General features: G+C 40.0%; 2 protein-coding genes across 6 annotated transcripts; one reads left to right on the top strand and one right to left on the bottom strand.

Annotated features, from left to right (window-relative positions):
* Positions 1 to 113: 113 nt before the first annotated feature.
* Positions 114 to 4719, top strand: nudt18 (nudix (nucleoside diphosphate linked moiety X)-type motif 18). Of its 4 annotated transcripts, none has more exons than XM_069181538.1 (4): positions 114 to 157; positions 1154 to 1350; positions 2330 to 2543; positions 4056 to 4719. In XM_069181538.1, the coding sequence occupies exons 2-4, from the start codon at positions 1192 to 1194 to the stop codon at positions 4664 to 4666; spliced, it is 984 nt and encodes a 327-aa protein (XP_069037639.1). In that variant the 5' UTR covers positions 114 to 157; positions 1154 to 1191; the 3' UTR covers positions 4667 to 4719. The 4 variants fall into 4 exon arrangements, with proteins under 4 accessions (XP_069037639.1, XP_015196483.2, XP_015196490.2 ...); XM_015340997.2 differs by lacking the exon at positions 114 to 157 and adding an exon at positions 452 to 544; XM_015341004.2 differs by lacking the exon at positions 114 to 157 and adding an exon at positions 467 to 544 and having other exon boundaries at positions 1097 to 1350.
* A 944-nt stretch (positions 4720 to 5663) lies between these two features.
* On the bottom strand, positions 5664 to 20334 carry fhip2b (FHF complex subunit HOOK interacting protein 2B). Of its 2 annotated transcripts, none has more exons than XM_006625555.3 (17): positions 20135 to 20334; positions 18608 to 18686; positions 17749 to 17918; positions 16570 to 16674; positions 15533 to 15655; positions 14175 to 14441; positions 13150 to 13346; positions 12511 to 12628; positions 12036 to 12112; positions 11319 to 11511; positions 10566 to 10735; positions 9823 to 9963; positions 9240 to 9330; positions 8814 to 8957; positions 8357 to 8497; positions 7325 to 7425; positions 5664 to 6847 (listed from the first exon to the last, which is right to left on the bottom strand). In XM_006625555.3, the coding sequence occupies exons 1-17, from the start codon at positions 20183 to 20185 to the stop codon at positions 6745 to 6747; spliced, it is 2271 nt and encodes a 756-aa protein (XP_006625618.2). In that variant the 5' UTR covers positions 20186 to 20334; the 3' UTR covers positions 5664 to 6744. The 2 variants fall into 2 exon arrangements, with proteins under 2 accessions (XP_006625618.2, XP_015196479.2); XM_015340993.2 differs by having other exon boundaries at positions 20094 to 20181.
* Between the last annotated feature and the right edge of the window lie 2385 nt (positions 20335 to 22719).

A 22719-nucleotide genomic window follows, 5' to 3' on the forward strand; every position in this document is an offset into this window, starting at 1 on the left:
TTATCGAAGTAAATAGTCCATTTATGGCTGAAGTCTGAGCTGTAAATTCGACTCGTCAACAAATGCAGTAAATAAAAATATTAACTATCCTGTCATTCGTAAATTAATTTACCAGGACCATCATCTTTTATTCTGGAGGAGTAGAACACTCGCAGCTGTAAGCAAAAGATAACTAATGGTTCAAATTGTATGCTACATTTAGGACTTGTCATTAGGATACATTGCCGGCCACACAAAAAAATACTTATTAAACATGTGAATGTTGAAGAAAAGCACTTTATAGATAGCCTATCTGTAGCAGTGAGACTACAGAAGAAAAAACGCAGTTCTGCAGGTACTGTATCTGTTTTGTGCAATCAAACCTTTTGTGCGCGTTTTGTTATGTGCGTTATAATGGTATCTTGGACTTTTTTTACTATCCCTTAGCTCGCAGCCAACGACAGTGGGTGGGCTGGACTTCCGCTGTTATTACTGTACAACATATACTGTACGTGCTAACGAAGAAAACAGCTAGCGTACCAGTAAAAGCAGAGCTGCGTTTTAGGTAAAACTGAATTGCATGTCCACTTTCCGGTTGTTGACAGATGTACGAAACACTTTTGCTGAGTTTGTTTTTGTATGTATGTCAGACGGAGATTTCTGGTTTGGTAAACAATACAGATTTGATTTCAATGACTCCTGGGCAGTAGCAGAAAAAACACGGTTGCTGCAGAGGCACTTGGGAGTCCAGTCCAAGGACGTTGCATTTAGCTCCTTACTAATCATAGTTTTTTTTTACAATTTTATGAGCCCTCCCAGTAATCTTTACGGTGGATACAGTTACCACAACATTGTACATCTGCATCCATCAGCATTTGTCAGGTGCTTTAGCTCTGTGTACTACGCAGCTATGAATTGAACCCAGGAACAATGCACCAGATCGCTGGTTTCCATGATGCAATAATAACTACCTTTTAAAAAAGGTGCATTGAAGCGCTAATCGATAGACGAGTTTCTTCTCGGTGAAACTAGTGACGATCACATGTTTCCACCAAGCGTTGCCCAAAACACAAATTATATATATTTAAGTTAACTTCCCTATATTATTTTCTTTAAGCCCGTTAAGGGATCTGCAAACCAAACTCAGTCGCCGAATTTCTTCGATTATAAACAGAAGGTTCGGGCCGGACCGGGACTTCGCTTTCCCCAGCAATGGGTTCGGCTCATCGGACAGTGGAAGACGAGTTGGAGAAGATTCTGAGCGGTGAAGGCTCGCCCGTGCAGCGGTTTGATTCCGCTCCGGACCTGCAGTCGGTAGCATTAAGAAAAACTACCTGCTACATCGTCTGCGGCGTCATCTTTAACGAAAAGGTAAACGCGGTAGACCGGAAGATAGCTTTTCAACGTTTTGGATTCATTTTTTGTTTCGGAGAGCAGAAACGTGCCATGCGGCATTAGAAACGTTATTTGTACCCGAGCCCAGCTAACCGACTGGACTTCCCAAACCAGAACTCTTCTGGATTTTAATTTAAAAAATAGAATAGTACAAAATACAGTACTTTCAATCTTTATACAATAGTGAAGGGTGAAGTGTTTATTCAATAGAAGCAGGTTTCTTATTTGAAGAGCTTTGAGATTCTTTGGGATTAAAACGCTGTACGAATGTAAACAAATGTCAACTGTAAGCTTCCATTTAGCCAATAGAAGGTAATTACCGCCGTCAACTCAGTGGTAAATTGTGTATTTCAGTCTGTGAAAGCACTTACTTAAATTGTCGTTTATTACTTTCAAGCCCGTGCTTTTTAAGAGTTGTGTATCACTCTCCTCAACAAGCAGTTATTTTATTTTAGTGCTAAGCTCCTGTCCTCTATGACCCTGTAGATTCATACTGCCATCTATTGGCTTTAAATACAAACGTTTTATGGTTTTCTGGTACCATTAGGTACAGCACACTGATTGAAGTCAATAAGTATTTTTTTTACATACATACTAAATACATATTAAAGTATAGAAATATTAACAGTGTCCTAAAGTGTTTTTACTTATTCTTTTACTTCCACTAGCCAAACTGCTCCGTATTTTAATATTAGAAACACAGCTGTATGTAGTTAAAATCCCACACAAGCTAGTGCCTACAACAAAGATTTAATGAGAAAAAGATCGTAGTAAGGATTAGTAAATGATTATCTTTAGTTGACGATATGAGTGAATATCCAGTGACTTGATTATCCTGTGCACTCTGTGTCTCCGAGCCCTGCGGCACCCATACCCTACATGCAAACGAGCGCGTTGAGGGATGCCTCCGGCCTCATGGTGTGTCTTGTGTGTCTGCTGGCCTCCTGCCTCACAGAACGAAGTGCTGATGATGCAGGAGGCGAAACCCGAGTGCCACGGGCAGTGGTACCTCCCCGCCGGCAGGATGGAGGAGAACGAGAGCATTGTGGAGGGGATGAGAAGGGAGGTGAGGGAGGAGACGGGCCTGGAGTGCGACCCGGTCACCCTGCTCCTGGTGCAGGAGAACGGCCCGCGCTGGATCCGATTCACTTTTCTGGCCCGAGCGACAGGTTGTGCAGAATTTATTACTGGCTTTTAGAGCTTGGTGCAGGGCAACGTGTTTTAGAACGACACTGGTGACCGGATGGAAGAATCGAGTTTGTGAGGCACTGACATACAAGGGGGAGGCGCAGAGGTTAACATTGCTGCCTTGCAGCGCTGGGAACCCTGGGCTCAGTTACTGGGATTCTCTCGGTGTTCACGTGCATTGTCTCTGGGTGCTCTGTTTTCCACCCACAGTCCAAAGACATACAGTACGTGTAGGTGAATTGGCTGCTGAGGAAACATGACCCAGGCGTGAGTGTGTGCTTGTTTGTGTTTGAGTGGGCCCAGTGATGAACTGGCATCTGCATCCTGCCATGTGCCTGCTGCTTGCCAGTATAGACTCTGTCTCCCCCGCCACCCTGAATTGAAAGAAACGATTAGAAAATGGATGAATGCAAAATTCAAGGTGGAGCCTGCCTTCTAAGTGGAGATGATGGAATTAAGAGATGAAATCAAAAGGATTTGATGCATCAATTCTATTACAATAGATTATAATCCAGAGATCTCTCAGACCAGTGTGCTCAACCAGTTGTTAGGAGTTGGTTTCTCTGTCTTCCTTTTCAAAGCGCCTTAGATATTTCAGCACCACTCGATCAAGCGGAGTATACAATTGATATAATGGACGCAAGAAGCACTGCAAAGTTTATTGCCTGTAAAAAGAAGACACGAGATGATTTATAAGAACATACAAAAAATTAACAACAATCCACCCATCTCCCCCTCTGACCCTTTTAGTGGTTATGAACGAATTGCTCCGAGAACGTCGTCCAGTTCCGTCTTGAGAGGCGCCCTGGTACTGTTCAAAGATAAGAGTTCTCCGTGAAGTACAGACAGGGCACAAGGCGAAAAGCGTGCAGAGTGTGCGAACCAAAGTTTTATTTGCAGCAATCTACGAAGGAAGGAGTTTTTATCAAAGACGGTTCTGTGTGTTGTACCTGTATAATGGAAGTAAGCCTGTTAACAAAAAAAAGTACACCAAAATGGTCAGAGATAATTATGAATCAGACAGGACAATATTTCACTTCTTCTGTACATAAATAGGATACATTTTCTTAAATGAACCCATTAACAGTGAGAGGGAAAACAGCTGTTGGCGACACAGAGCTTCATGACTTATAAATTAAAAAGTCTGAGCTCTATGTTTAATACCAAGTGAGTCATCTGAATGGATGACACTCTTAGCAAACAAGTGTATTAAACAGCTATTTAAAGTCTTTTAAGTTATAAGTAATTAAGCATGATCACTATAATCAGTAGAAATGCTTTAAATTTGCATATATTTAAAACAGGAAATGTGCAATATATACAAGTAGGCTTATTTTTTCTTGCTTACCATGTTCCCAGCAGCCTTTTCTTCAAAGCAATCTCTTTAAATTCCAGTGAATGGAGTTACAGAACATGACAGCTTGCACTGTTTGCCCGCTAGTTAAATTGTATTATTAACGCACTTCTGTGTGATCGCTCCCTCTCTTTCGCAGGAGGAATGATAAAGACAGAAGCAGAAGCTGACTCTGAATCGCTGCAAGCCCGGTGGTGGGACAGGCTTTCCCATCTCCCGCTGAGAGCACGGGACATCCTCCCCCTGATCGAGGCCGGACTGAGGTATAAGGAGGAGCAATGGTTCCCTCCCACCCTCCCCGTGGACATACCCTGCCACCTGCTCTGCCAGAGGCTGATCCTGACATTTACAGACACCAGCAACCACCTGTGGCTGCTGCTGGGCACCCAGGATGACTTGCATCTGCCCGTCACCGTTTCGGGCATTGGGCCAGCGGAGAGGTCACGGAACCTCACGTGGGCCATCCGCAGGCTGGTCAGGGAGTGCATGCCATGCTCTCAAATCACCAGCAAAACCCTGGGGGTTTTCGGACTCCAGCATCACGGGAGGGACCCAGGCAAAACGGATGGGATATGTTTCAATGTGCTGGTTTCCATCGAACACACTAGCGAGACGGCCAGCACAGGGATCCCCCCAGTACTAGAAAGCGACAAGTTTCAGTGGCACAAAGTGGAGAACCAAGATTTGAAAGCACAGCTGGAGCAAAGGCAGGACTCGAGATCTGTTGTTCCAATTCATAGTATATTTTAATTTGAGGAACTAAAAAAAAATAAAGCAGAGAAATGAGTGCCAAATCTCAAAAATCCATTCAGTTGCACTTTCAGATGCAGGTCTTGGTGTATTATATACATGACAAAACCTCATAATGAGAGGGCGTGTCCTGGATAAATCCCACCTTGGGTTGCGCAGTCTGGCCTTTCTTTCTACTGTAATTCAATTGGTGAAGCAAGTTCACACGATCTGCAGTGTAGCAGGGGTACAGGCACGTAAGGTCAGCCTAATGTGACTCAGGTGGGTGCTGCACTTCAGTGGTGGTTCACGTGGGTCCCCTAAGTTTTGTAAAGTGCTCTGATATTCTTTGGAATGAACGAAAGCACTCAATTATTATTAATGTATCCCTCTAGGCTTGCTTTCATTTTACATCAGAAAATAGTTAAAATTAATAAATCACTCGTGATAACTTCTTGAGTAATGTACTGAAAAGGGATGTTTCAGTGCAAAAGGTTTTTGCCATTTTTATACAGTCTGCCTTTGCACGTGGCTTAAACGATTTGCAAAAACACTCTCAAATATGTATATCCATCACAAGCATCTCTTTTTTGGTTACAGGACTAGTGTACCCTTCAATGAAGTCCACCATCTCTTGACATGATTAACTGATTCACTGTAAAAGTAGCTATGAAAGCTGTTTCTTACCATTCCTGTTTGGTTTTAAGAGGTATAAGATCATATAGTAAGAGGTAACTAATGGAATGCAGTTAGATCTTAAGAGTAGATAATTCCAGATTTTCAATACACATTCTCCTACATAGGATATATATAATTTATCTTTCAGACATTGGTATGACTCAATCCTAGGGCAGTTAGCATATTGCTGATCTCAATAATCATAAGTATAGACGTCTGCAGGACTAGATTACAGTGATCTCAAACAACTAAGAAACTAACTTGACCCTGCTACATCAGTCGTTCTACGATTATGTGCATAAACAAAGTAAAACATTTGCAAGTCACTGACCGAACTGGATTAAAATGAACATCCTTTTGAATTTATTTCCCTACATCATGTTAATTTTCACAACATTTTCACAAGGACAACAGCCAATGTTGGCTTCCCCAGTATAAACTAAGTTTTGATACATTTGCACAATTTAGAGTGGTATATTATCAATCACAACTCATCCCAAGGTAAAAAAAAAAGGTTCAAGGTTTAGTTTGCTAAATTAAAAGATGAGAAATGAAAAACAGAAAATTCAGTATTATTATTATATATCAAGAGTGCAGTTTTAAGGTTTGACTTAACGAACTTGATTCAGTGATTTCTTTTAGTAAGAAATACCCATTTTCTGACAAATATAGAACACTGGTAGACCAGACATAACTTAAACTTCATATACTGGTGGTAAAACTCCTGATGACACTGCAGTTATTCTAAAGACAATTAATCACAATGCAGAATCCAGGAGGAAGTGGATAGGGGTGTGCAAAAACAGCAAAGACTAGAGCAATTTCCTTTTAATTTCCAAATTTTTCCAGTCTTATCTCTGAAAACTGTCTTTGAAGCTTTTTCTGTCCTACTCATTTCCTTTCATTTTGTCAACTGTTCTTGATTTGAATGTTATCTGAATTATGAATATTTAATAAAGAAATATATCATTCAAAACAATCAAGAGATTGCAGATTTTTACCACCGGTATATTAACTGAAGATGTTATGTCTGTCAGGCTCTTTGAAAGCTTCCTTATCTTTATAATTTTAAATAAATAGATAAAAATTACATACACCTGTACTGTTCATATATCTTACATAAAACATTGCATATAGAAACAAAACTCAAGCAGTTACACAAAGGTCTCTTCTTAGTTGTACCATCGTTACTGTGCAACAGATTTTGTGTCCTCTACATTTTCCTCATGAGAAGCATCAGGCTGTACTTCGAGTTGTTATTTACATATAAAGAGTACCTAGATTATACTGCTTCCTACACCTGTATAATCTAGATGCAGTCCTTGTAATGTCTTGTGTCCAGGTTCAACATCTTTTTGTAAAAGCTCAGGATTCCTTTGTGACCAACAGGCTGCCTTGGGATCAGTGTACACGAGAGCACATTAATGTTCTTCAGTGGGATATTTGACAAAAGCTATTGCGGCCAGTTCCTTGCAGAACTCCTCCAATACTATAACCCCCTTTAGCAAAGTCATGTGGTCTGTCCTGTAGTGATGAAGAAAAAAAAAGATTATGGTAGAGACTACCCAAGTGGTATGTGTGAAATCCTTAACATCACTAATCACTTAAATCAGATGAAACTGAAAATGGAAAAGAGCTTGTTTTTGAAAGTATGTCTATCCAGTTGCTCCCAGAAAGTACAGCTGAATAAATCAATACCTACATTTGTAAAGCAAAGAATTGATGTCCCACCCTGGGAGACCCTGAACACTGAACTCTCCATTCACAATGAGCCACTAAGTCTCACAAAGGACTTAAAGGACGAAACTGCTGGGATAGAGGAGTTATATTGTTGCAGGTGGACCCTGTTTGACCAATCTGTATTTAATAAATCAATAAATTAAATCAAATACAGCCCTTTGTTTTTTTAATGTAGCTAAGAGTTTGGCAAAATAAAAATGTCAAATCCAGCTTTTGCAGTTTTAGGGAGGCAGGGCGTAGATGTTTCATGTGGTTACTTACATTGTCTCATGCTCCAGTCCCATCAGCTGCTTCCTCACGAACAGCAGCTTCTCAGAAAAGTGTGGGATGTGCTGAATTCTCTGCATGAGATCTCCGATCACCTGTAAGGACAGATAATTTGAAAATGTGCCACTGTCCAGAGTCTGCATTTCACTGGGCGTCCAAGGGAAAGTGCAAGGGACTTCCAGCAGAGAAAGTTCAAAACTTCTAAATATAATTCTGGCAATCGCAACAGTTCAATTCACACAGCAGGGAGGCTGAAAGCCAACATTCCAACAGCGATGAATGTGTTATAATTTCTTAAAGAGACAGAAAAGAAAATGAACTGGAAATCATTTTATGTACATGTTTGCCAAATTTTAGGTCAAAAGCAGAGCCTTAACAAAACATGAAGAAAGTATGTAAATAACAACAGCATCACACTGTTGTACATTAAATTAACTTTGCTCCATGTATTTAAGTACTGGTAACTTATAAAGAGAGCAAGTTTCCACAATGGTTCATTTGAAAAAAGCATAGCAAAATATAGGTACCATCTGCTTTCATAAAAGTACATCAAAATACTCCAGGCATATCTAACTTTATATAATCATACTTTTCGGGTTTTCCTATCAACACTTCTTCTCTGTTTTATTAAGTTATATTCATGTTCAGACTGTTCTTTGCCAAGCTAAAACAAAATACAATTACAATTATTAATTTGATGAGGAAGCATATTAGAGTTGCACAGGTGAATTTCTAATCCTGATCATGAGTAAAGTTATGGACAAGTCTCAAAATCTCTGTTTAGAGAAGTGCAATGAGAAAAAAAAAACACTGAATGCATTACAGAGTTTTCACTATATGTCAACTTTCAATCAGTTAAGTCCAAACTGATGCAGACTTCCAATTCCCATTTTCTGTGCACAATTCACAATCCATAGAAATCCACTTTCAAAACAGGCTGATAAAATATTTAGTTTATATTCACCCTCTTCACATTTTCCCCAAAACACACAGTATTAACCATACTTGCCAACAGGCCTTACTCACTCTGATGAGCACGGAGAAGAGAGACCTGCTGCCAGGGGCCAGGCTGATGTAGGGGTCCAAGAGGTACTCATGCAGGTGGGGATGTGGGAACACAGCTAGCTTGGAAAGCACTGATGTCACCTGCAAGTTCAGCTCGTAGGGCTGCAACGGAGCACCAGAATGGGAGAAACCGTTACATCGGCATTTTCCATTATTACAACTGAAGAAGCAGACAGAACCTGGAAACAGCATTTCTCAAAAGGAAGTCTGCTTTTGCGGCACTTGCTGTAGAAATGTTTTGTTATGGGAGCTACAACATTAACCAACAAATGAACTCATAATTGACATTAAGACAGCACCAGGACAGGGATTTTCCTGCACATTTAATGAATGATGTTGATGAACTACTGCACTAAAGACCGTACTGGTGGGAGTAGAAGAAAATGCACTGTCCATTTGTGAAGCAGGCCAAGATTACCTGGTCAAGAATTCGTGTGATTCTGTCAAACAGAACTTTCAGGAAGTGGCCTTCATAGAAGTCCAGATTTGGGTGAACTGATTCCTGAGGTTTAGGGGTCTTGGGCCATCCCCATTGGAGAGAATAAGAGGTGCATTCTTTAAACTAGAAGGGAATATAAAGATTTAAAAATAAACACAATTCCTTTTATACACTCTGCTTTGGTGTACATTCCAGTAATACACACAACTGGGATCTTCAACAGTTCATAATATCCCAGGTATGGATCTAAACATCATTTGCCAGTCTTACAGCACTTAAAAGAATCAAGAACATTACATAACTCTGTACATTATGGATGTTAAAAAGCTCTGAAGATCTTTATTATTCACTCACATGAATGAATAATGAGATGGATTATCAGACATGCGACTGTTGTACTCTTACCAGTTCATGAGCATCATGCACATACGTGTCATATCCTGATTCTTGGACACAATGAGACGTTTTTGCTTCTTGTGGAACAAGGCAGACAAAGCTGAAACAGAAAATATTCTAATTCATAATTTAAAGTTCTTACAGTTACCTTACAAGAAAACATCTTTTGAAGCTGTGCTCTGGGCATTTCAAAGCTTCATAAGGCACTTGGAGAACTAAATCAGGAACAGTGCTTCACACAGAGAGATACCTGTCTATTTCTATGTACTGTTAATTCAGTACCTCCACAGTAAAGCATGTTTATATCTTGTGACATGAAAGGCACTTAATAAAATTATTAAAATTCTCTCTAAATCTCATCTCTACGTGTCTTTACTGACCCATTTTTTGTGCCAGAGTGGCATTCCTGCCAAAGGGATTGTTATCTCAAATGCAATTAAATAATGGGAAATAAATACATGAAGGATAACTGCTTCTATAATTACTTTTTTGCGTACAGCACAGGAAAAGGAAAATTACAAAATGTCCTGCTGTTCGCATGGACTTGCAATGTGCTGGACTACGCCGAGCACTGAGGTGTCTACATCCTCACCTGTTGACAATGTCAGTGACCTGGGTTTTCCCAGGGGGCCGAGGTTTGGTCGTCCTGGGTGGTAAAGCCAGAAGCTGGTTGGAGGTGTTGAACTCACTCTCAGGGTACATGTCTGTGAAGAATGGATCCTCCTCCAGTTCCCTGTTTAGTGCCCAGCAGAAGTTCAGAAAGACCAGCTGTTTTTCTCTGCAAGCCTGATGTTATCATGCAGAGTCAGCATGCAGCAACCCCCAAGACTGATCTGTAGATCTGTATTCCTGCCCAGATTTCTCAAATATTAAAATGGGTACCCTTTTCCCCAACCCCAATAACACTAGTGCCCCATTCTTGTGCCTCATTTCTTCAATGGTATAATGATCCTGGATGGCACACAAGGCCCAGCTACCACTGTTTCTACTTGCTCCTTTTTAAGACTGGTGTATTAAAACTGATCACCTCACTGGAAAGTTCAGAAGCCAACATATCTGCCAACATTGCATTTGAGCACAGAGGATCCCTAGTTATACAGCTCAAACAGCTCAATATGTTTTTTTATAAAACCTCCATGTACTGGCAAGCAGAACCAGATAAATAATCAATTTATTGGGTTGGAGGAACAAGTAGTTTTCTAAGAACAGATGGAAATGCGTTCCAAATAATTTCTGGGGGAATCCAAATAATTCTGGGGGAGTCATACCTAAGACAGGTTAAAGGAAAAATGCTGACTGCCCTCCCTCAAAGCCCGATAGAAAACAGCCTCTTACTCTGACTCGTCCAGATGCTCTGTGTCCCCAGCGGGCCTGTCCTCTGCCCCACCAGAGCTCTGAGCGATGTAGCTCCTCTGCTCCAAATTGCGCAGCACAAGGCTAAACACAATGTGCTCATGTGGCTTCTGTAGCAGCTCCTCAAACAACCTCAGAGTAGCCAAACTGATCTGGTAGAGAGAGGGGAAAGGGGAATGGAGACACACAGGAAAACAGTAAGAGACAGGGGTGACAAAGGATGACTGCATCAACACTTTCAGCTACGCATCTTATTTCTCTTCCTTCCAGAACACCGTAGCCCTGCATAATCTAGGTCTTCAGGCAATACCTTGCAATTATACACGTTACAAAAAAGTAGAAGTGTATGAAGACTCACTTCACACAATCAGTGAACTGTAGCACCTATGGTTATCCTACAGCATGATATCAGCTGTACATTAGGAATGGGAGGGAGCTGAAAAAACGCTTATCCAATTATACTAGTACACTCCAAAAGGGCGGATACAGTAAGCCAAAATTGTAATTAAAAAAAGGAATTACAGACAGCATCCCTACTCTTTGATAAATAACAATCAGATGGCTACAAGTAGCAGGGACGTTAGCTACATGCCTCAACCAAAAGACAGTACATCCTACATCGCAGTCTCCAGTTACCATATTCCATACTGGACTTCCTGGGAAGAAATGTGGATATGTTGAAGGACATGGACTCCTATACTAGACACCCAAAACTGAATTGGAAGCCCAAAGTACCTCATCCGATATGTGGTCACAGTGCTCAATGAGGTGGAAGCGCAACGCATGAGTCTCGGTGTCCATGCGTGCTTCCGGCTCCCGCCGACTCCCCAACAGAAAGAAAACAAGCTCCTCCAGTAACAGCGGGGCAGAGATCTGCCGCACACTCAAGAACAGCAACGCTGTGGCCACAAGGACTCCCACCTCCGATCTGAAGCACAGAGACTGCACTGAGGCTACAGGCCAGTTAAAGAAAATGTACTGGGGATGGATGTAAACATGATGATGTGGTACTTTTATTGTTATCTTTGATGCTTATCACATACAAACATATTGATGGTAGCATCTATGCAACATTTCTTCATATCTCCTAAGTAACACATACCTGCCTTTTACAATATAGTGGCAGAGAATGGGTTATAATGATAATAATAATAGTTTTCCTGTTTTAGCAACAAACAGACTCTAAACACAAGTTGAGAATGTCTGTCTCTCTCTTTCATGTTTAATGGTCACTACAGATTTTAAGACTTTCAAGAACTCATTGCACAGAATTGGTGGGCGCTAAGTGAAACTAATTAAGTTTCACTAATTAGTTAAACTAATTAAGAGACTAATTAACTAATTAAGTTTAATTAATAAAGTATTATCTATCCATCTAAACAACCCGTCTAGGCACTCTCCCCCGTTGTTCTGATCTTAAAAAGTCATTTCAAAAATCAGATCCACCCTTACATCTGTAAAAGCTGGGGCTGCATTACTGCCGTAAGCCACTGTTGGTGAACTGCTTTGGCCAATCGGGAGGCAAGAACCTGAAAATGAGATGAGAAAACATGCAGTGCCTTCAGGACATGCTTTTTCTGGCACCATTATTCCTTCAAGTCCAGACCGTGCTTTTTAATTTTTGATACTTAACCCAAGAAGTCAAAATTTCTGCCCAAAGAACTGCTGCTAATTTGGAAAGTCATCCTAATGAAACGCAGAGCCCTGAGATTAGACAATATGACTTGTTTTGGTATCTGAAAAAAAATCTTCAGCTTCTGTCCGAATCAAATTCCTTCCCTTTTATTTCCACCCTCCTCATTCTCTCAAATATTGAGGTCCGTACTACATGACCCTCTAGAAAAGGTTCTGCTGTGAGACTAGAAGAGTAACCTCTTTTCTCATGCCCTGACTATAAAATTTCCCAGTCTGGTATGGAGTCTCTTACCCTTGGTGTGTCTTTTACAAGCTGATCACAGAAATCTAACCAAGTTAAAAACGCCTCAACGTGCTCTTTCCCAGGAAATGTGCAAGTCTCCTCTTTACCGTTCTGAGAAGGCAAAACTCTGCACAATAAACAACAAAACAACTATTATTAGGATGACACTTATTTAAGATTCAATTCTATGACTTTGCCCCATTGAAATGTAGAATGTAATATGCAAGTAAAACCTTAATCAGTTTATACAGTATGTGCATTAAAATGTGTTTTATAAAGAGCATGTGGACCTGCAGTGTACTGTACAAATTAATGGATTGAAATAAATTTGTGTTGTGTACAAGGTTTAAAAAATTATTAAAATATTTGTTTCAGGATATTAAGGGCATCTTCTTTGGTGGTTTATTACCCTGTTAAAAGGTAATCCTTTCTTTCCTGAAAGTCCTGAAACAAATAATTTAAAACAATTATTTACACCATAACTGTCTTTTCTACTAAGCCTCCAGAAGAATCTATCAGACTTACAAACAGAGTGTATCAATTACAATATACAGTATTCCATTATGATAACCACAATACAGAAGTAATTTCCTGGCACCCTCAGTTAATCACAAAGAAGCCATTTGACCGACTGCTGTAGATACACACCTCCAGTACACCCTGTTGACTGTCTGAATGTCCGTGGGGTCTACTGAGGTAGGGATCAGGGTGTACAGGTCACACAGCCGGTCTGTCAGCAACTCACACAGTGCTGCACTCTCAGTCAGGATGATCGCATTCTCTTCCTTTGGTATACTGGCGAGAAGGAGCAGACCTTCACAGGCCTTTAGCGCAACTCTGCTTTTCTAAGAAAAAATAAAGATCAGGGATGATAAACATTATTGTCCCCTAGGGAAAATTTTACAAATCTCATCTCTTGCACATACATACTGTCCATACATACTGTAACAGTCATGACATGTTACAGATACATAGTTTGTTCCAGGGTCCTACTGCATACCAACTCAGAGTGAGCTTATTGTCTGTTTATTTAATATAGAAAAAGGAGACACCTCTTTCACAACAAACTACCCAAATAAACTGTGAAAGCTGATTCATTCAGATTCCTCTAAAACTTCCTTTATGAGAGGTTTGGATCTATATGCTGCTGAGTAACAGGATGAACAATAAAGGCAAACGACTTCCTCTGCTTTATGATTATTGTTGTTGTTCTAAAGGTACAATGTTAAACATACTGCAAACTCTTCTGCTTAAGTCAATACCAGCTGCTGGACATTCCATACCTGTTGCCTACAATTTGCACACACAGATGTATCCAGTTTAAACATGTCCCCTGCTCCCGCCCCTCGCTCCTCCTCTCTCCCAGCTTTTGTTCTCCCGTTACATTAGCTTTGCTTACTACCCCGTCTTCCTCACACCTGAAGAAGGCTCCATGGCCGAAACATTGTGTTTACTTTCTTTTTAGCATGGAATTAACCTATTATTTGTTCCAGTTAAAACATATCTGCCTTGTGCTTCAGCAGAATCAGCTATATTGTAATTTATGCAATACTGTCCATACTTGCTGATTTTGAACGCAATGTGAGTGAAAACCAGATAAGTTACTGATTGGGAAAACATTCTTTTCCTTGCACAACTGAAATGTTATTAATAGAAAAAAGGATTGCACATACCTGGCTTTTAGCCAAGTTAACCAAGGCACTGACCAGGTTGGTCTGGGCGTTTTGCGCGGCAGGGGGAGATGAAGGGTCCGTTGGATGGCTGTGGCTGGAGCAGGCGCCTGGATCTCCCCCAGCCAGCGAGGGAGCAGCTGTGCAGTCAGACAGGGGGCTGGAAGGCACTGATTGTCCACCGTGGTCACCACTTCCCTGTGGGCTCATTCCCCCTTCTTTCTCCTTCTCTCCCGAGGTACAGCTGGGTTTCCTTGTGCTCTTTTCCCTCTTTGCACACAGGGACAGCAGAAATGCCATACTCACCAAGAAATGCAAAGTGATTAAGCATATATAACAGGACACTGAATGAGGAACAGAACAGATGTCAACCCTCTCTGGCAATCAGATGGAGTAAAACTGCCCTGGCAGATCACCCTGCATGGCACAGGTACTCCCTGGCATTCGAGGGTCTAAGTTTTGAATTTAGATTGTCACACAGCTGGACTGGTGAATTTTAAAAAAAGGACAAAATGGAAGGGTTTCCCCGTGTTCTGTGGTGCCCGTTTCTTAATCCAACCAGGTTTGGATCCAAGGTTTCCTGGTGAACCATATTTTTCCATTTCAAATTTATGACCAGTCAAAGAGGGAGAAGCATAACAAGAGAAAAGCAAGAGAGAGAGCTGTCAATGGCAAGGAATCGAGGTAAACTTTCTGTGCACTGCTGCTGAAATGAGCCTTATTTTAAAACGATAATGCTGAGTGCACACTGCCATTCGTGCAAGAGTTTAACTTGTACCGCCCTTTTTTTACGGAGATCTGAATTTCAATTTTGCTATTAATATACATCAATGTGTTAAAGGAAGGCTTAACAACAAGGACTCCTGAGTGACTACAGCTGTAATTAAATGTATCAGCAGATGCTTAAATGTATCCAAAGCAACTTAAATTTGTACCCATTTATAAATCAGAACCTACAGTATGTGCCCCACCTGGGATATGCATCCACGCCTTCCAGTTACCAGTCCAGAGCCCTAACTCCTACTCGAATCAGAAGCACTCATTTGAGGGACTTTAGGTACAAACCTTCTGTTATCATAGTCTTGGACATGTCATTAGCTGAGTGTGAGTAGTATTGCATGAGTGGTGGTAATAAGGTAAAAATGGTTATGTGGGCCTGGGTTTGGGAAACACCTGATCCATTTTGGACCTGCCAGGCACCTGCTAGCTGGTAGTGATGTCAGCACACATCTAATGACAAGTGGCTCAGGAAGGCGAGAGGAGTGTGCCTTTTCCTTAGTCCCAATATTCCCCATGTCACGAAAACACAAAAGCAGGTCTCTTCAAGCAACAGGAAAGGCTCTAATGACAAGCAGTGGTACCTCTAGGATGTAGTTCAGCACATAGGGATCCTGTTTCAGCTTGAAACAGATGACGAAGAGAAACTGGACTTCATCCTTTTCGGTCTGTGATGCAGAGACCGCTCCACATAGTCGAATTAGCTTCTGTTAAGGACAACACAGTTTTGCCATTGTGAAGCCAGTGGATCTTAAGATATATCAGGAGAAAATACACATTCTGTTGAGTATTGTTCATGGAATAGTACTATAGGAGTATAAACATTATTAGGTCCACATCTTCATTTTCAAATATCTGCTAATTTGTAGTGCAGTTCCAAAAACAGAACTCAGAAAGTCATGCTTTTAAATTGCACAATTAAGGTGCTGTTGATCATACAAGCTGTATGCTTTTAATTGTGAATTAAAATGTGTTTATCCTGCCAGGTGTTCACCTCAATCCAGTTCAAGTAGGAAATTCTGAAAAAGTAACATATTGATCCCAATAGGATTCAAGTTGTTTTGTTAGTCATGGAAACTCAAATATTTTGAAAAAAGAGTGCTTTCTCAACTACAGCCTTTGTATGTTAAAGTAACATATGAGTAGGTTTATATTCACATTCCTATTTAGGAAACCAAGAAATTAAAATTGTAACTATTATTTTAAAATGTTGCAGTTCAATTTAAAGAAAGATCAATTCACTCTCAATACAAAAATGTACAGAAAAAAACCACTGGCAATTCTGTGCAAAGAATGCCAATAAACATGTACCGGTATATTGTGCACCGTACAGTACTTTCACAACGTACCAAAATTACACCATGGTGTAATTATTAAGTGCGTAATCTGAACTTAATTTCTAAATTGTCATGTACATAAGATAAAAATAAATGGGTGTTGCCATCATGGACTGGAGTTATGAATTTAAAAGTATATAAGGTTGGGTGCTTCAACTTTTTTAGAGCTAAAAGCATACAGAGTTAAATTAAGAAATTAATTGCCTGATCTAAGAAAATTAAATCTCAATTGGGAAGAAATCTAACTAAACTGGGAAGTGTGAATGGAATCAGTCATCACACACCTGAACGGGTCTGTGCACATTAATAATATGGAGCATCGGCTGCTGAATCTGTCCAAGCAACTTCGTGAAGAAAATCAGGACCTGCTGGTTCATTCCAGGAGGATACTAGAGAGCGGAGAAGAAAGACATCACATGAAATGATGCATTGGACCAAAATGCACTTGCACCCCATTACCTCAACAATTTCCAAGCCTGCAGAATGCAGGTATGGATCCTAGTTTTTAACTGCCCATGCCATCAATGACTATTGTGGCGCCATACTGTAGGTGATACACTGCCCATTCAAAATGCCTGCAGTCAAATCCTGCCATTATCAGGCCAAGGAATTAAGAAATGGAACTTACTGCTGATAAGCTTGGTGGTCAACATATGCAATAGAGGCAGGGAAGTGGCTGCTGCCAAAAGGTGTGGCAGGCTGCCTGATCCCCAGCATTTATTGATATCAGGTGACCGAGACTGTATTCAAGAGTGCTACAGGGTCAACAACTTGGTTGGGACAAACAGATTCGCACTGTGTTCATGTGCTCACATATAAGCTACTTTACTTAAATACAAGCAGCAGCTATGACAAGTTTGCAATGAACAATTCTGCCCTGTTACACTACAGTACTAAATACAGCAATACAGTACAGCAATAGCAGGTGTTTTAACACTCTCCAAAACCAAAGGTTTTCAACTGTTCTCTACACCAAAAATAGGTGTATTGTTTCCAAAAAATTGCAGCAAACAGTAATCCGTTCTGCTTGCCTTCAACTTTATTTTTTCTGCAGCAGGGTTCACTTAGTCTGAGCCTGTTTCGACTGCTCCTTGCTAGCTATCTAAACCACCCTTAAGTTACCAAATGATCTTCAGAGACAAGCAGGAATTACGTTGTATCGAGCTTTCTGACATATTCTTTCTAGATTTCTGATGGAGCCATCCTAATCAAATTGCAAAAACATACACAACAAAAACAAATATCTGAATTATTCTGAAACCAAGCACAAGATACAAGATTATTTCTAATTTCTCTCCATTTTTTACCTTAAAAACAGGTCAAAAGGTCTTACCAGTCTTAGCCGTTAGATTAGGTAAAGAAAATAGGCTGGGACAAAAACCAGAAGATAATGTGTGGCCTCAACAACCAGAATTAACCTTACATTAACAAATATGAAGTGCAGATGTAAGCAGAATAGTTACCTGGGCTTTCCCTAACGTGCAGAGCGTCTCCAGCACTTTGTGCTGCAGAAGATACTCCATGCAAGGGCCAGTTTCCTCCATTTCCTGCTGCTTCTCCTCATACACCAAAATATCCAGCATCTGTTTCAGCCTCCATGGGATGTCTGTCTGCTTTGCCGGGGTCATTTCATCTGTAAGACAGTCGCAGATTTCTTCACCAACAGTAGTCATACATTACAGAAGAGAAGAAAAAACATGTTTAAAGAAATATCACCCTGTGCAGTTTTAAGGAAAGTTTGAAGGACAACACTGCTTTTAGACAACCTCAATGAGGAAAAGGATACTGCGTGTGACATTGCAAAGGAACAGGCAGAGGTTAATTCTACTTTGCAAAGTCAAAAAGAAAAGAAATGGCTGTAACACTATTTTTTTCTCCTTTAGCTTTTCAGTATGGGATTATCTCCTGCTGCTTCCTCTGCAGCTCTCAGGCTGATGCAGCTCATCAGTGTAACCTTTGTGTCTTATATTTGGTATTTTTATTAAAAGCAAATAGTATTAAATAAAGAGTCCAAAAGAGCAGACCGTTAAAGATATAATAACAATGAGAATGGAATGAGAAGACTTTCCAGTAATAAAAAAAATCCAAAAAAGGAGAACGAAAATTGGGATATAACAGAAATGTGCCCAATTTCCCTTGATAAAGAATAGCTGGTGTCTACAGCAAATATCATTGAAACTGGTTCTCCAGTTCCTTTAAAAAAATAAAAAATAAAGGAGGGATTGTTAAAGGATAGGTGAGCAAGGGTGATCACATTTGTCTTCTGCACTTCATACAGCAATCTGTGGTTTCAAAAGACCTTGACCTTTTTCATTTCCTTACCTGACGTCTCTATGTAGTAGTTTGTTATGCCTTTCCAGTGGTCTACAAAGGATTCCAGTAAATTCACTGAGGGTTCTCTCTGGAAGAGAAAACCAAATTAGGGTCAGATTCTGATTGAAACCTTGTGTTTTATGTAGATTCTGTACTTGTGTAATGCCTTTTCAAGAGTGGACATAATTTTTTAATTCCCCAAATTAAAGATTAAAAACAGACAGGTTTTTAACTTTCACTCAGCATATGATAGACAAGAATGTGGCTTGTCAAATCTTAACATAGAAAACAGCAGTTGGCAATCTCCCTTTGAAATTAACAAGATCTATATAATGCAGGATACAATTTTAAATCACATTTTAAATAATACAAGTCCCACTATCAGTTTTCAAAATAAAAGGAGCATCTTTAAGATTTTCGATATCTTTAGGCAATGAGTTGCTCAGAGAACGAAATAAATAATAAATTAAAGACGTGGCCATTTGTCCCATCTATCTTATGTAGTCGCTAAAGTTGCTCTGAGGAGCTCTGTTTATAGGAAGCAGTGAGGGTGCCAGTTACAATATAGCAGGGTCGCTTATTCAGGACTCCCGCAAAACTTCGGGTAAAGAATAGCCTCATTTTAAAAACAGTCCCTTTAGTTCCACTTGTATCCTCTGGTTTGTGTTTCAGAGTCGATTCTGAACAAGTCCACTGTCAGTGCCTTTGAGTATTTTGAATGTTTGAATGAATGGTCCCTTCGTATCACATATAATTATCCAACCGCCCTTCACAAGTCATACTAAAAAAAAGTATGGTACTGAAATAAAGGTACCTTTACAGTTCAGGACAAATTCAGAGTTAGTGTCAACATACAAAAATAACTGTCAGAAATTGACTTAAGAATCGTTAAGATAGCTAACGCAGTGTTAGGGCACGAAAGCGTTAACCAAAATAAATGACTTTTTAAACAGAATTAATATTTTGAATTCAGAATTTGTACATTTTAAAATCGGTTCAGGTGGTTCAGGTGTGCTGTTATTGATCAGTGTCAGTTCTAGCAAAATGATTCAGGAATGTAGTTCTTGCCTTAAGCATGTTCCACGTAAACAGAAAACCACGAAGAAACATGAAGATGCTGATATGTTGTATAATATTAAAAGTCAACAGCTATAAGACAATAAATATAGTGCGATATTTGCCTGCATGGCTATCTAACATATACTGAATGGATTCGTTTTAGAAATACAACATATTATTGTATCGGGTTTCTCGGCGCAAAAAAACAGTTGTAGTTCAGCTCAAACTAAGGAGCGACTTGTTGATACTAGTAACAGCCAGAAAACACACTTATAGATGAGCAAAGTAACTAAACACTTATAGCTATAGTTGCACAATAGTTTAATACATCACAGTCTATCTCAATATCTAATTAAATAGATTTTGCAAAGCTATAATATTATTTATAAGCCTCACAATCAGGCCATGACAAAAGCCGGGGACCTAAGTTTCTGACCTTGCGGGCTTCGGGAACTCCTTCACCAGCTTTTCACTCACCGTTTCCAGCGCCTCCTGGAAGAGAGCCGTCAGTTTACTGAACATCTCCATTGTCGGCAGGATTTCAACGTCGCTGGTACCTCCTTAGTACATGCATTTAGGCACCGGAGTTGTCACACATCAGTATACAAAAAATAAAATTAAAATCTCAAAACAGCTGTTCCACTTTCCGCCGCTACGCTGGAGCCCAACTTCCTTCTGTGACAGGGGGAGTGTCTTGTTGTGCTGATCAAGTTTGCAATATTTACTTGTACCATGGTCACACCACAGAGAAGGGCTTTCCATGAGGATGTCGGCTTTCATGGTTTATTTGACATATAGCGGTTGCATCGATAGGTTATTTTTGCTTCAGATGCACGATGATCTGATATTATTTATTTTCCAGTTTCTGTATTTTAAGAAGCACAAACGTTTGATTGCTTTCTTATTGCTTCCCCACCTTGTGTATAAGACATAAATATGTCAGCATTAAAACCAAAGTCTTCTCTATAACTTTCTTCAAGCTTCATGTTTCCCGTTTTATATTTGTAGCCAGTGGTTTTGCTGCACCTGTCTACATAATAACTGTCTTCTGGCAACGGACTCTCTAGTCTGCAATAAATAAATATATTTGAATAAATAAATATTTTCAATTTCATTTACGTGTTCTACAATATTTCTTAATCCTGTACAATTTATACATCGTGTTATACAGGCAGGACGTAGTGAAGCAATAAAAAAAGATAAGAATGTAACGTTTTTCAACTTATTGTGCCAAACAATACAGCAAATTCCAATGGAGTAAGGATTTTATAGACACATTTTTTAAACAGATGTCTTCTTTCTCCTTTGTCTATCTGCTTATCCCATGAGGTGTCGTGGGGAGACACAACTGTGGGCCAGCCAGACATCCCCCTGTGAGGGAGAATGTTATGTGCTCTGAACACCTCTTCCACATCCTTGAGCCAGGTTTTCTCTTGGTCAATCTCTTGCCATGCGGGCACACTGACTAAACCAGCTGATCTACTGTTGTTGTATATGGTGGCGGACTGGTGTAGGCCCCACCATTTCTCCAGTTCTTTTATTTTTGATCTTGTCTCGTCTGGCTATGTTGGCTGCTCTTCTCAGCCATCTCATGTTACAAGTGGCGAGTTTACATTTGAAGGTCCATGTTTTGCACTGGTATGTCAGAGTGCGAATGAAGACGGAATGAATTGGTTTTGTTTCGGTGTCTATGGGAATGTGTGGGTGTTTTAGCAGAGGTGAGAGCTGATAGTTGACATTTGCTTTTGGTACTCTTGTCTCTGTCTCTGTTGAGTCTTCCATCTTCTGTGAAGATGCTCCCCAGATATTTGAATTCTGATACTTTTTGAAGCTAAATGCCATACTGTAGATATTGATATTAAGACTGCCGGGTATTGTGCTTACCTTTATCGTTTCGGTCTTGTTTATGCTGAACTTAGTATACTTTTCATGAATGACATTTAATCTGGTCATATGAACCTGCAGTTTCTCATCTTCATTTACAAAGCTTTGGTCATCAGAATACACCTTCTTATTCAAGGCTTCTGATTCTGCGTGTGCTTCTTTGGTAATTTAGTCCGTATACACGACAGAAAGCATAGAATACAACACACATGCCTTTCTCACTTCAGATTTGACTTCAAACCAGTCTGAGTCCATTTAAAGTACAGTACATATAGAGCTCATACTGTTAGTGTGAAGAGCTCTGATAGTATCCCAGAGCTGTCCCTTCAGAATGTTCCTCTCCGGTATTCTCCACAAATTCTTTGTTAACCCTGTCAAAAGCTTTTTCTTCATCCAAAAATACAGTTCTCGGTCGTACTATTGCCTTCTCATTCAGTTGTCATAGAGTAAACATGGCATCTGTGTACCCTCTTCCTTTCCTAAAACCCACCTGTGCATCACTCAGTTAAGGTTCCACCTTGTACCTGTGCTGCTCCAATATTTTTGCCTACATTTTCCAGTGTGGCTCAATAATGATATCCCTCTGTCTGTGCTACAGTTTTTTCTTACTTCCCTTTCTCCAAATTGGTATGACCACTGCATGCTACCAGTCTTCTGAAACCTTTCTCTCCTTCCATGCCTGTTGAAATATTTGAGTCAGCCGTGAGATTTGAACAAATGTAAAAGGTGGAAATACGTGTACCATGTTGGTTTTTAGGAAGGAAATGGAAAATAAATTCTATCAATTTTAAGTTTCTATACAAGGTTAATTGCTTAGAAGTAGCTACACTGTTTATAGGCTACTTGTATGGTGAAGCTGTGTATTGTATGACTTACTTGATGACTACAAATAGCAAATAGCAAGTTATGTAAGGAAACAGTCTTGACCTTTCCTGTTGTGTTAGCAATGACCCCAAAAGGACAGAGGTTAATATGCTTTGCTGCAAATCTTTTTATATGCTCTCCCACAAAGTACAGACTAATTGACAGACAGCTTTAGAATCACAAATCTGTAAGACAGGTTATAGATTCACACCAGATCATTTGAATTCCGTCGCTTTCCATTCTCTCTGTATTCAATTTCTGTACTCATGCGATGAGCATTTTAATCCACTAGGGGGGGCCTCTTCACATTAGGC

The sequence above is a fragment of the Lepisosteus oculatus genome, chromosome 2 (assembly GCF_040954835.1).
Source record: "Lepisosteus oculatus isolate fLepOcu1 chromosome 2, fLepOcu1.hap2, whole genome shotgun sequence".
NCBI lineage: Eukaryota > Metazoa > Chordata > Actinopteri > Semionotiformes > Lepisosteidae > Lepisosteus > Lepisosteus oculatus.

Coding starts and splice junctions, on each gene's coding strand:
- fhip2b (XM_006625555.3), bottom strand. CDS start 20,185: ATGGAGATGTTCAGTAAACTGACGGCTCTCTTCCAGGAGGCGCTGGAA. Junction 12,629..13,149: donor GTCAACAGGGTGTACTGGAG/GTGTGTATCTAC, acceptor TTTATTGTGCAG/AGTTTTGCCTTCTCAGAACG. Junction 8,958..9,239: donor TGCATGATGCTCATGAACTG/GTAAGAGTACAA, acceptor ATTCCCTTCTAG/TTTAAAGAATGCACCTCTTA.
- nudt18 (XM_069181538.1), top strand. CDS start 1,192: ATGGGTTCGGCTCATCGGACAGTGGAAGACGAGTTGGAGAAGATTCTG. Junction 1,351..2,329: donor GCGTCATCTTTAACGAAAAG/GTAAACGCGGTA, acceptor CCTGCCTCACAG/AACGAAGTGCTGATGATGCA. Junction 2,544..4,055: donor TTTTCTGGCCCGAGCGACAG/GTTGTGCAGAAT, acceptor TCTCTTTCGCAG/GAGGAATGATAAAGACAGAA.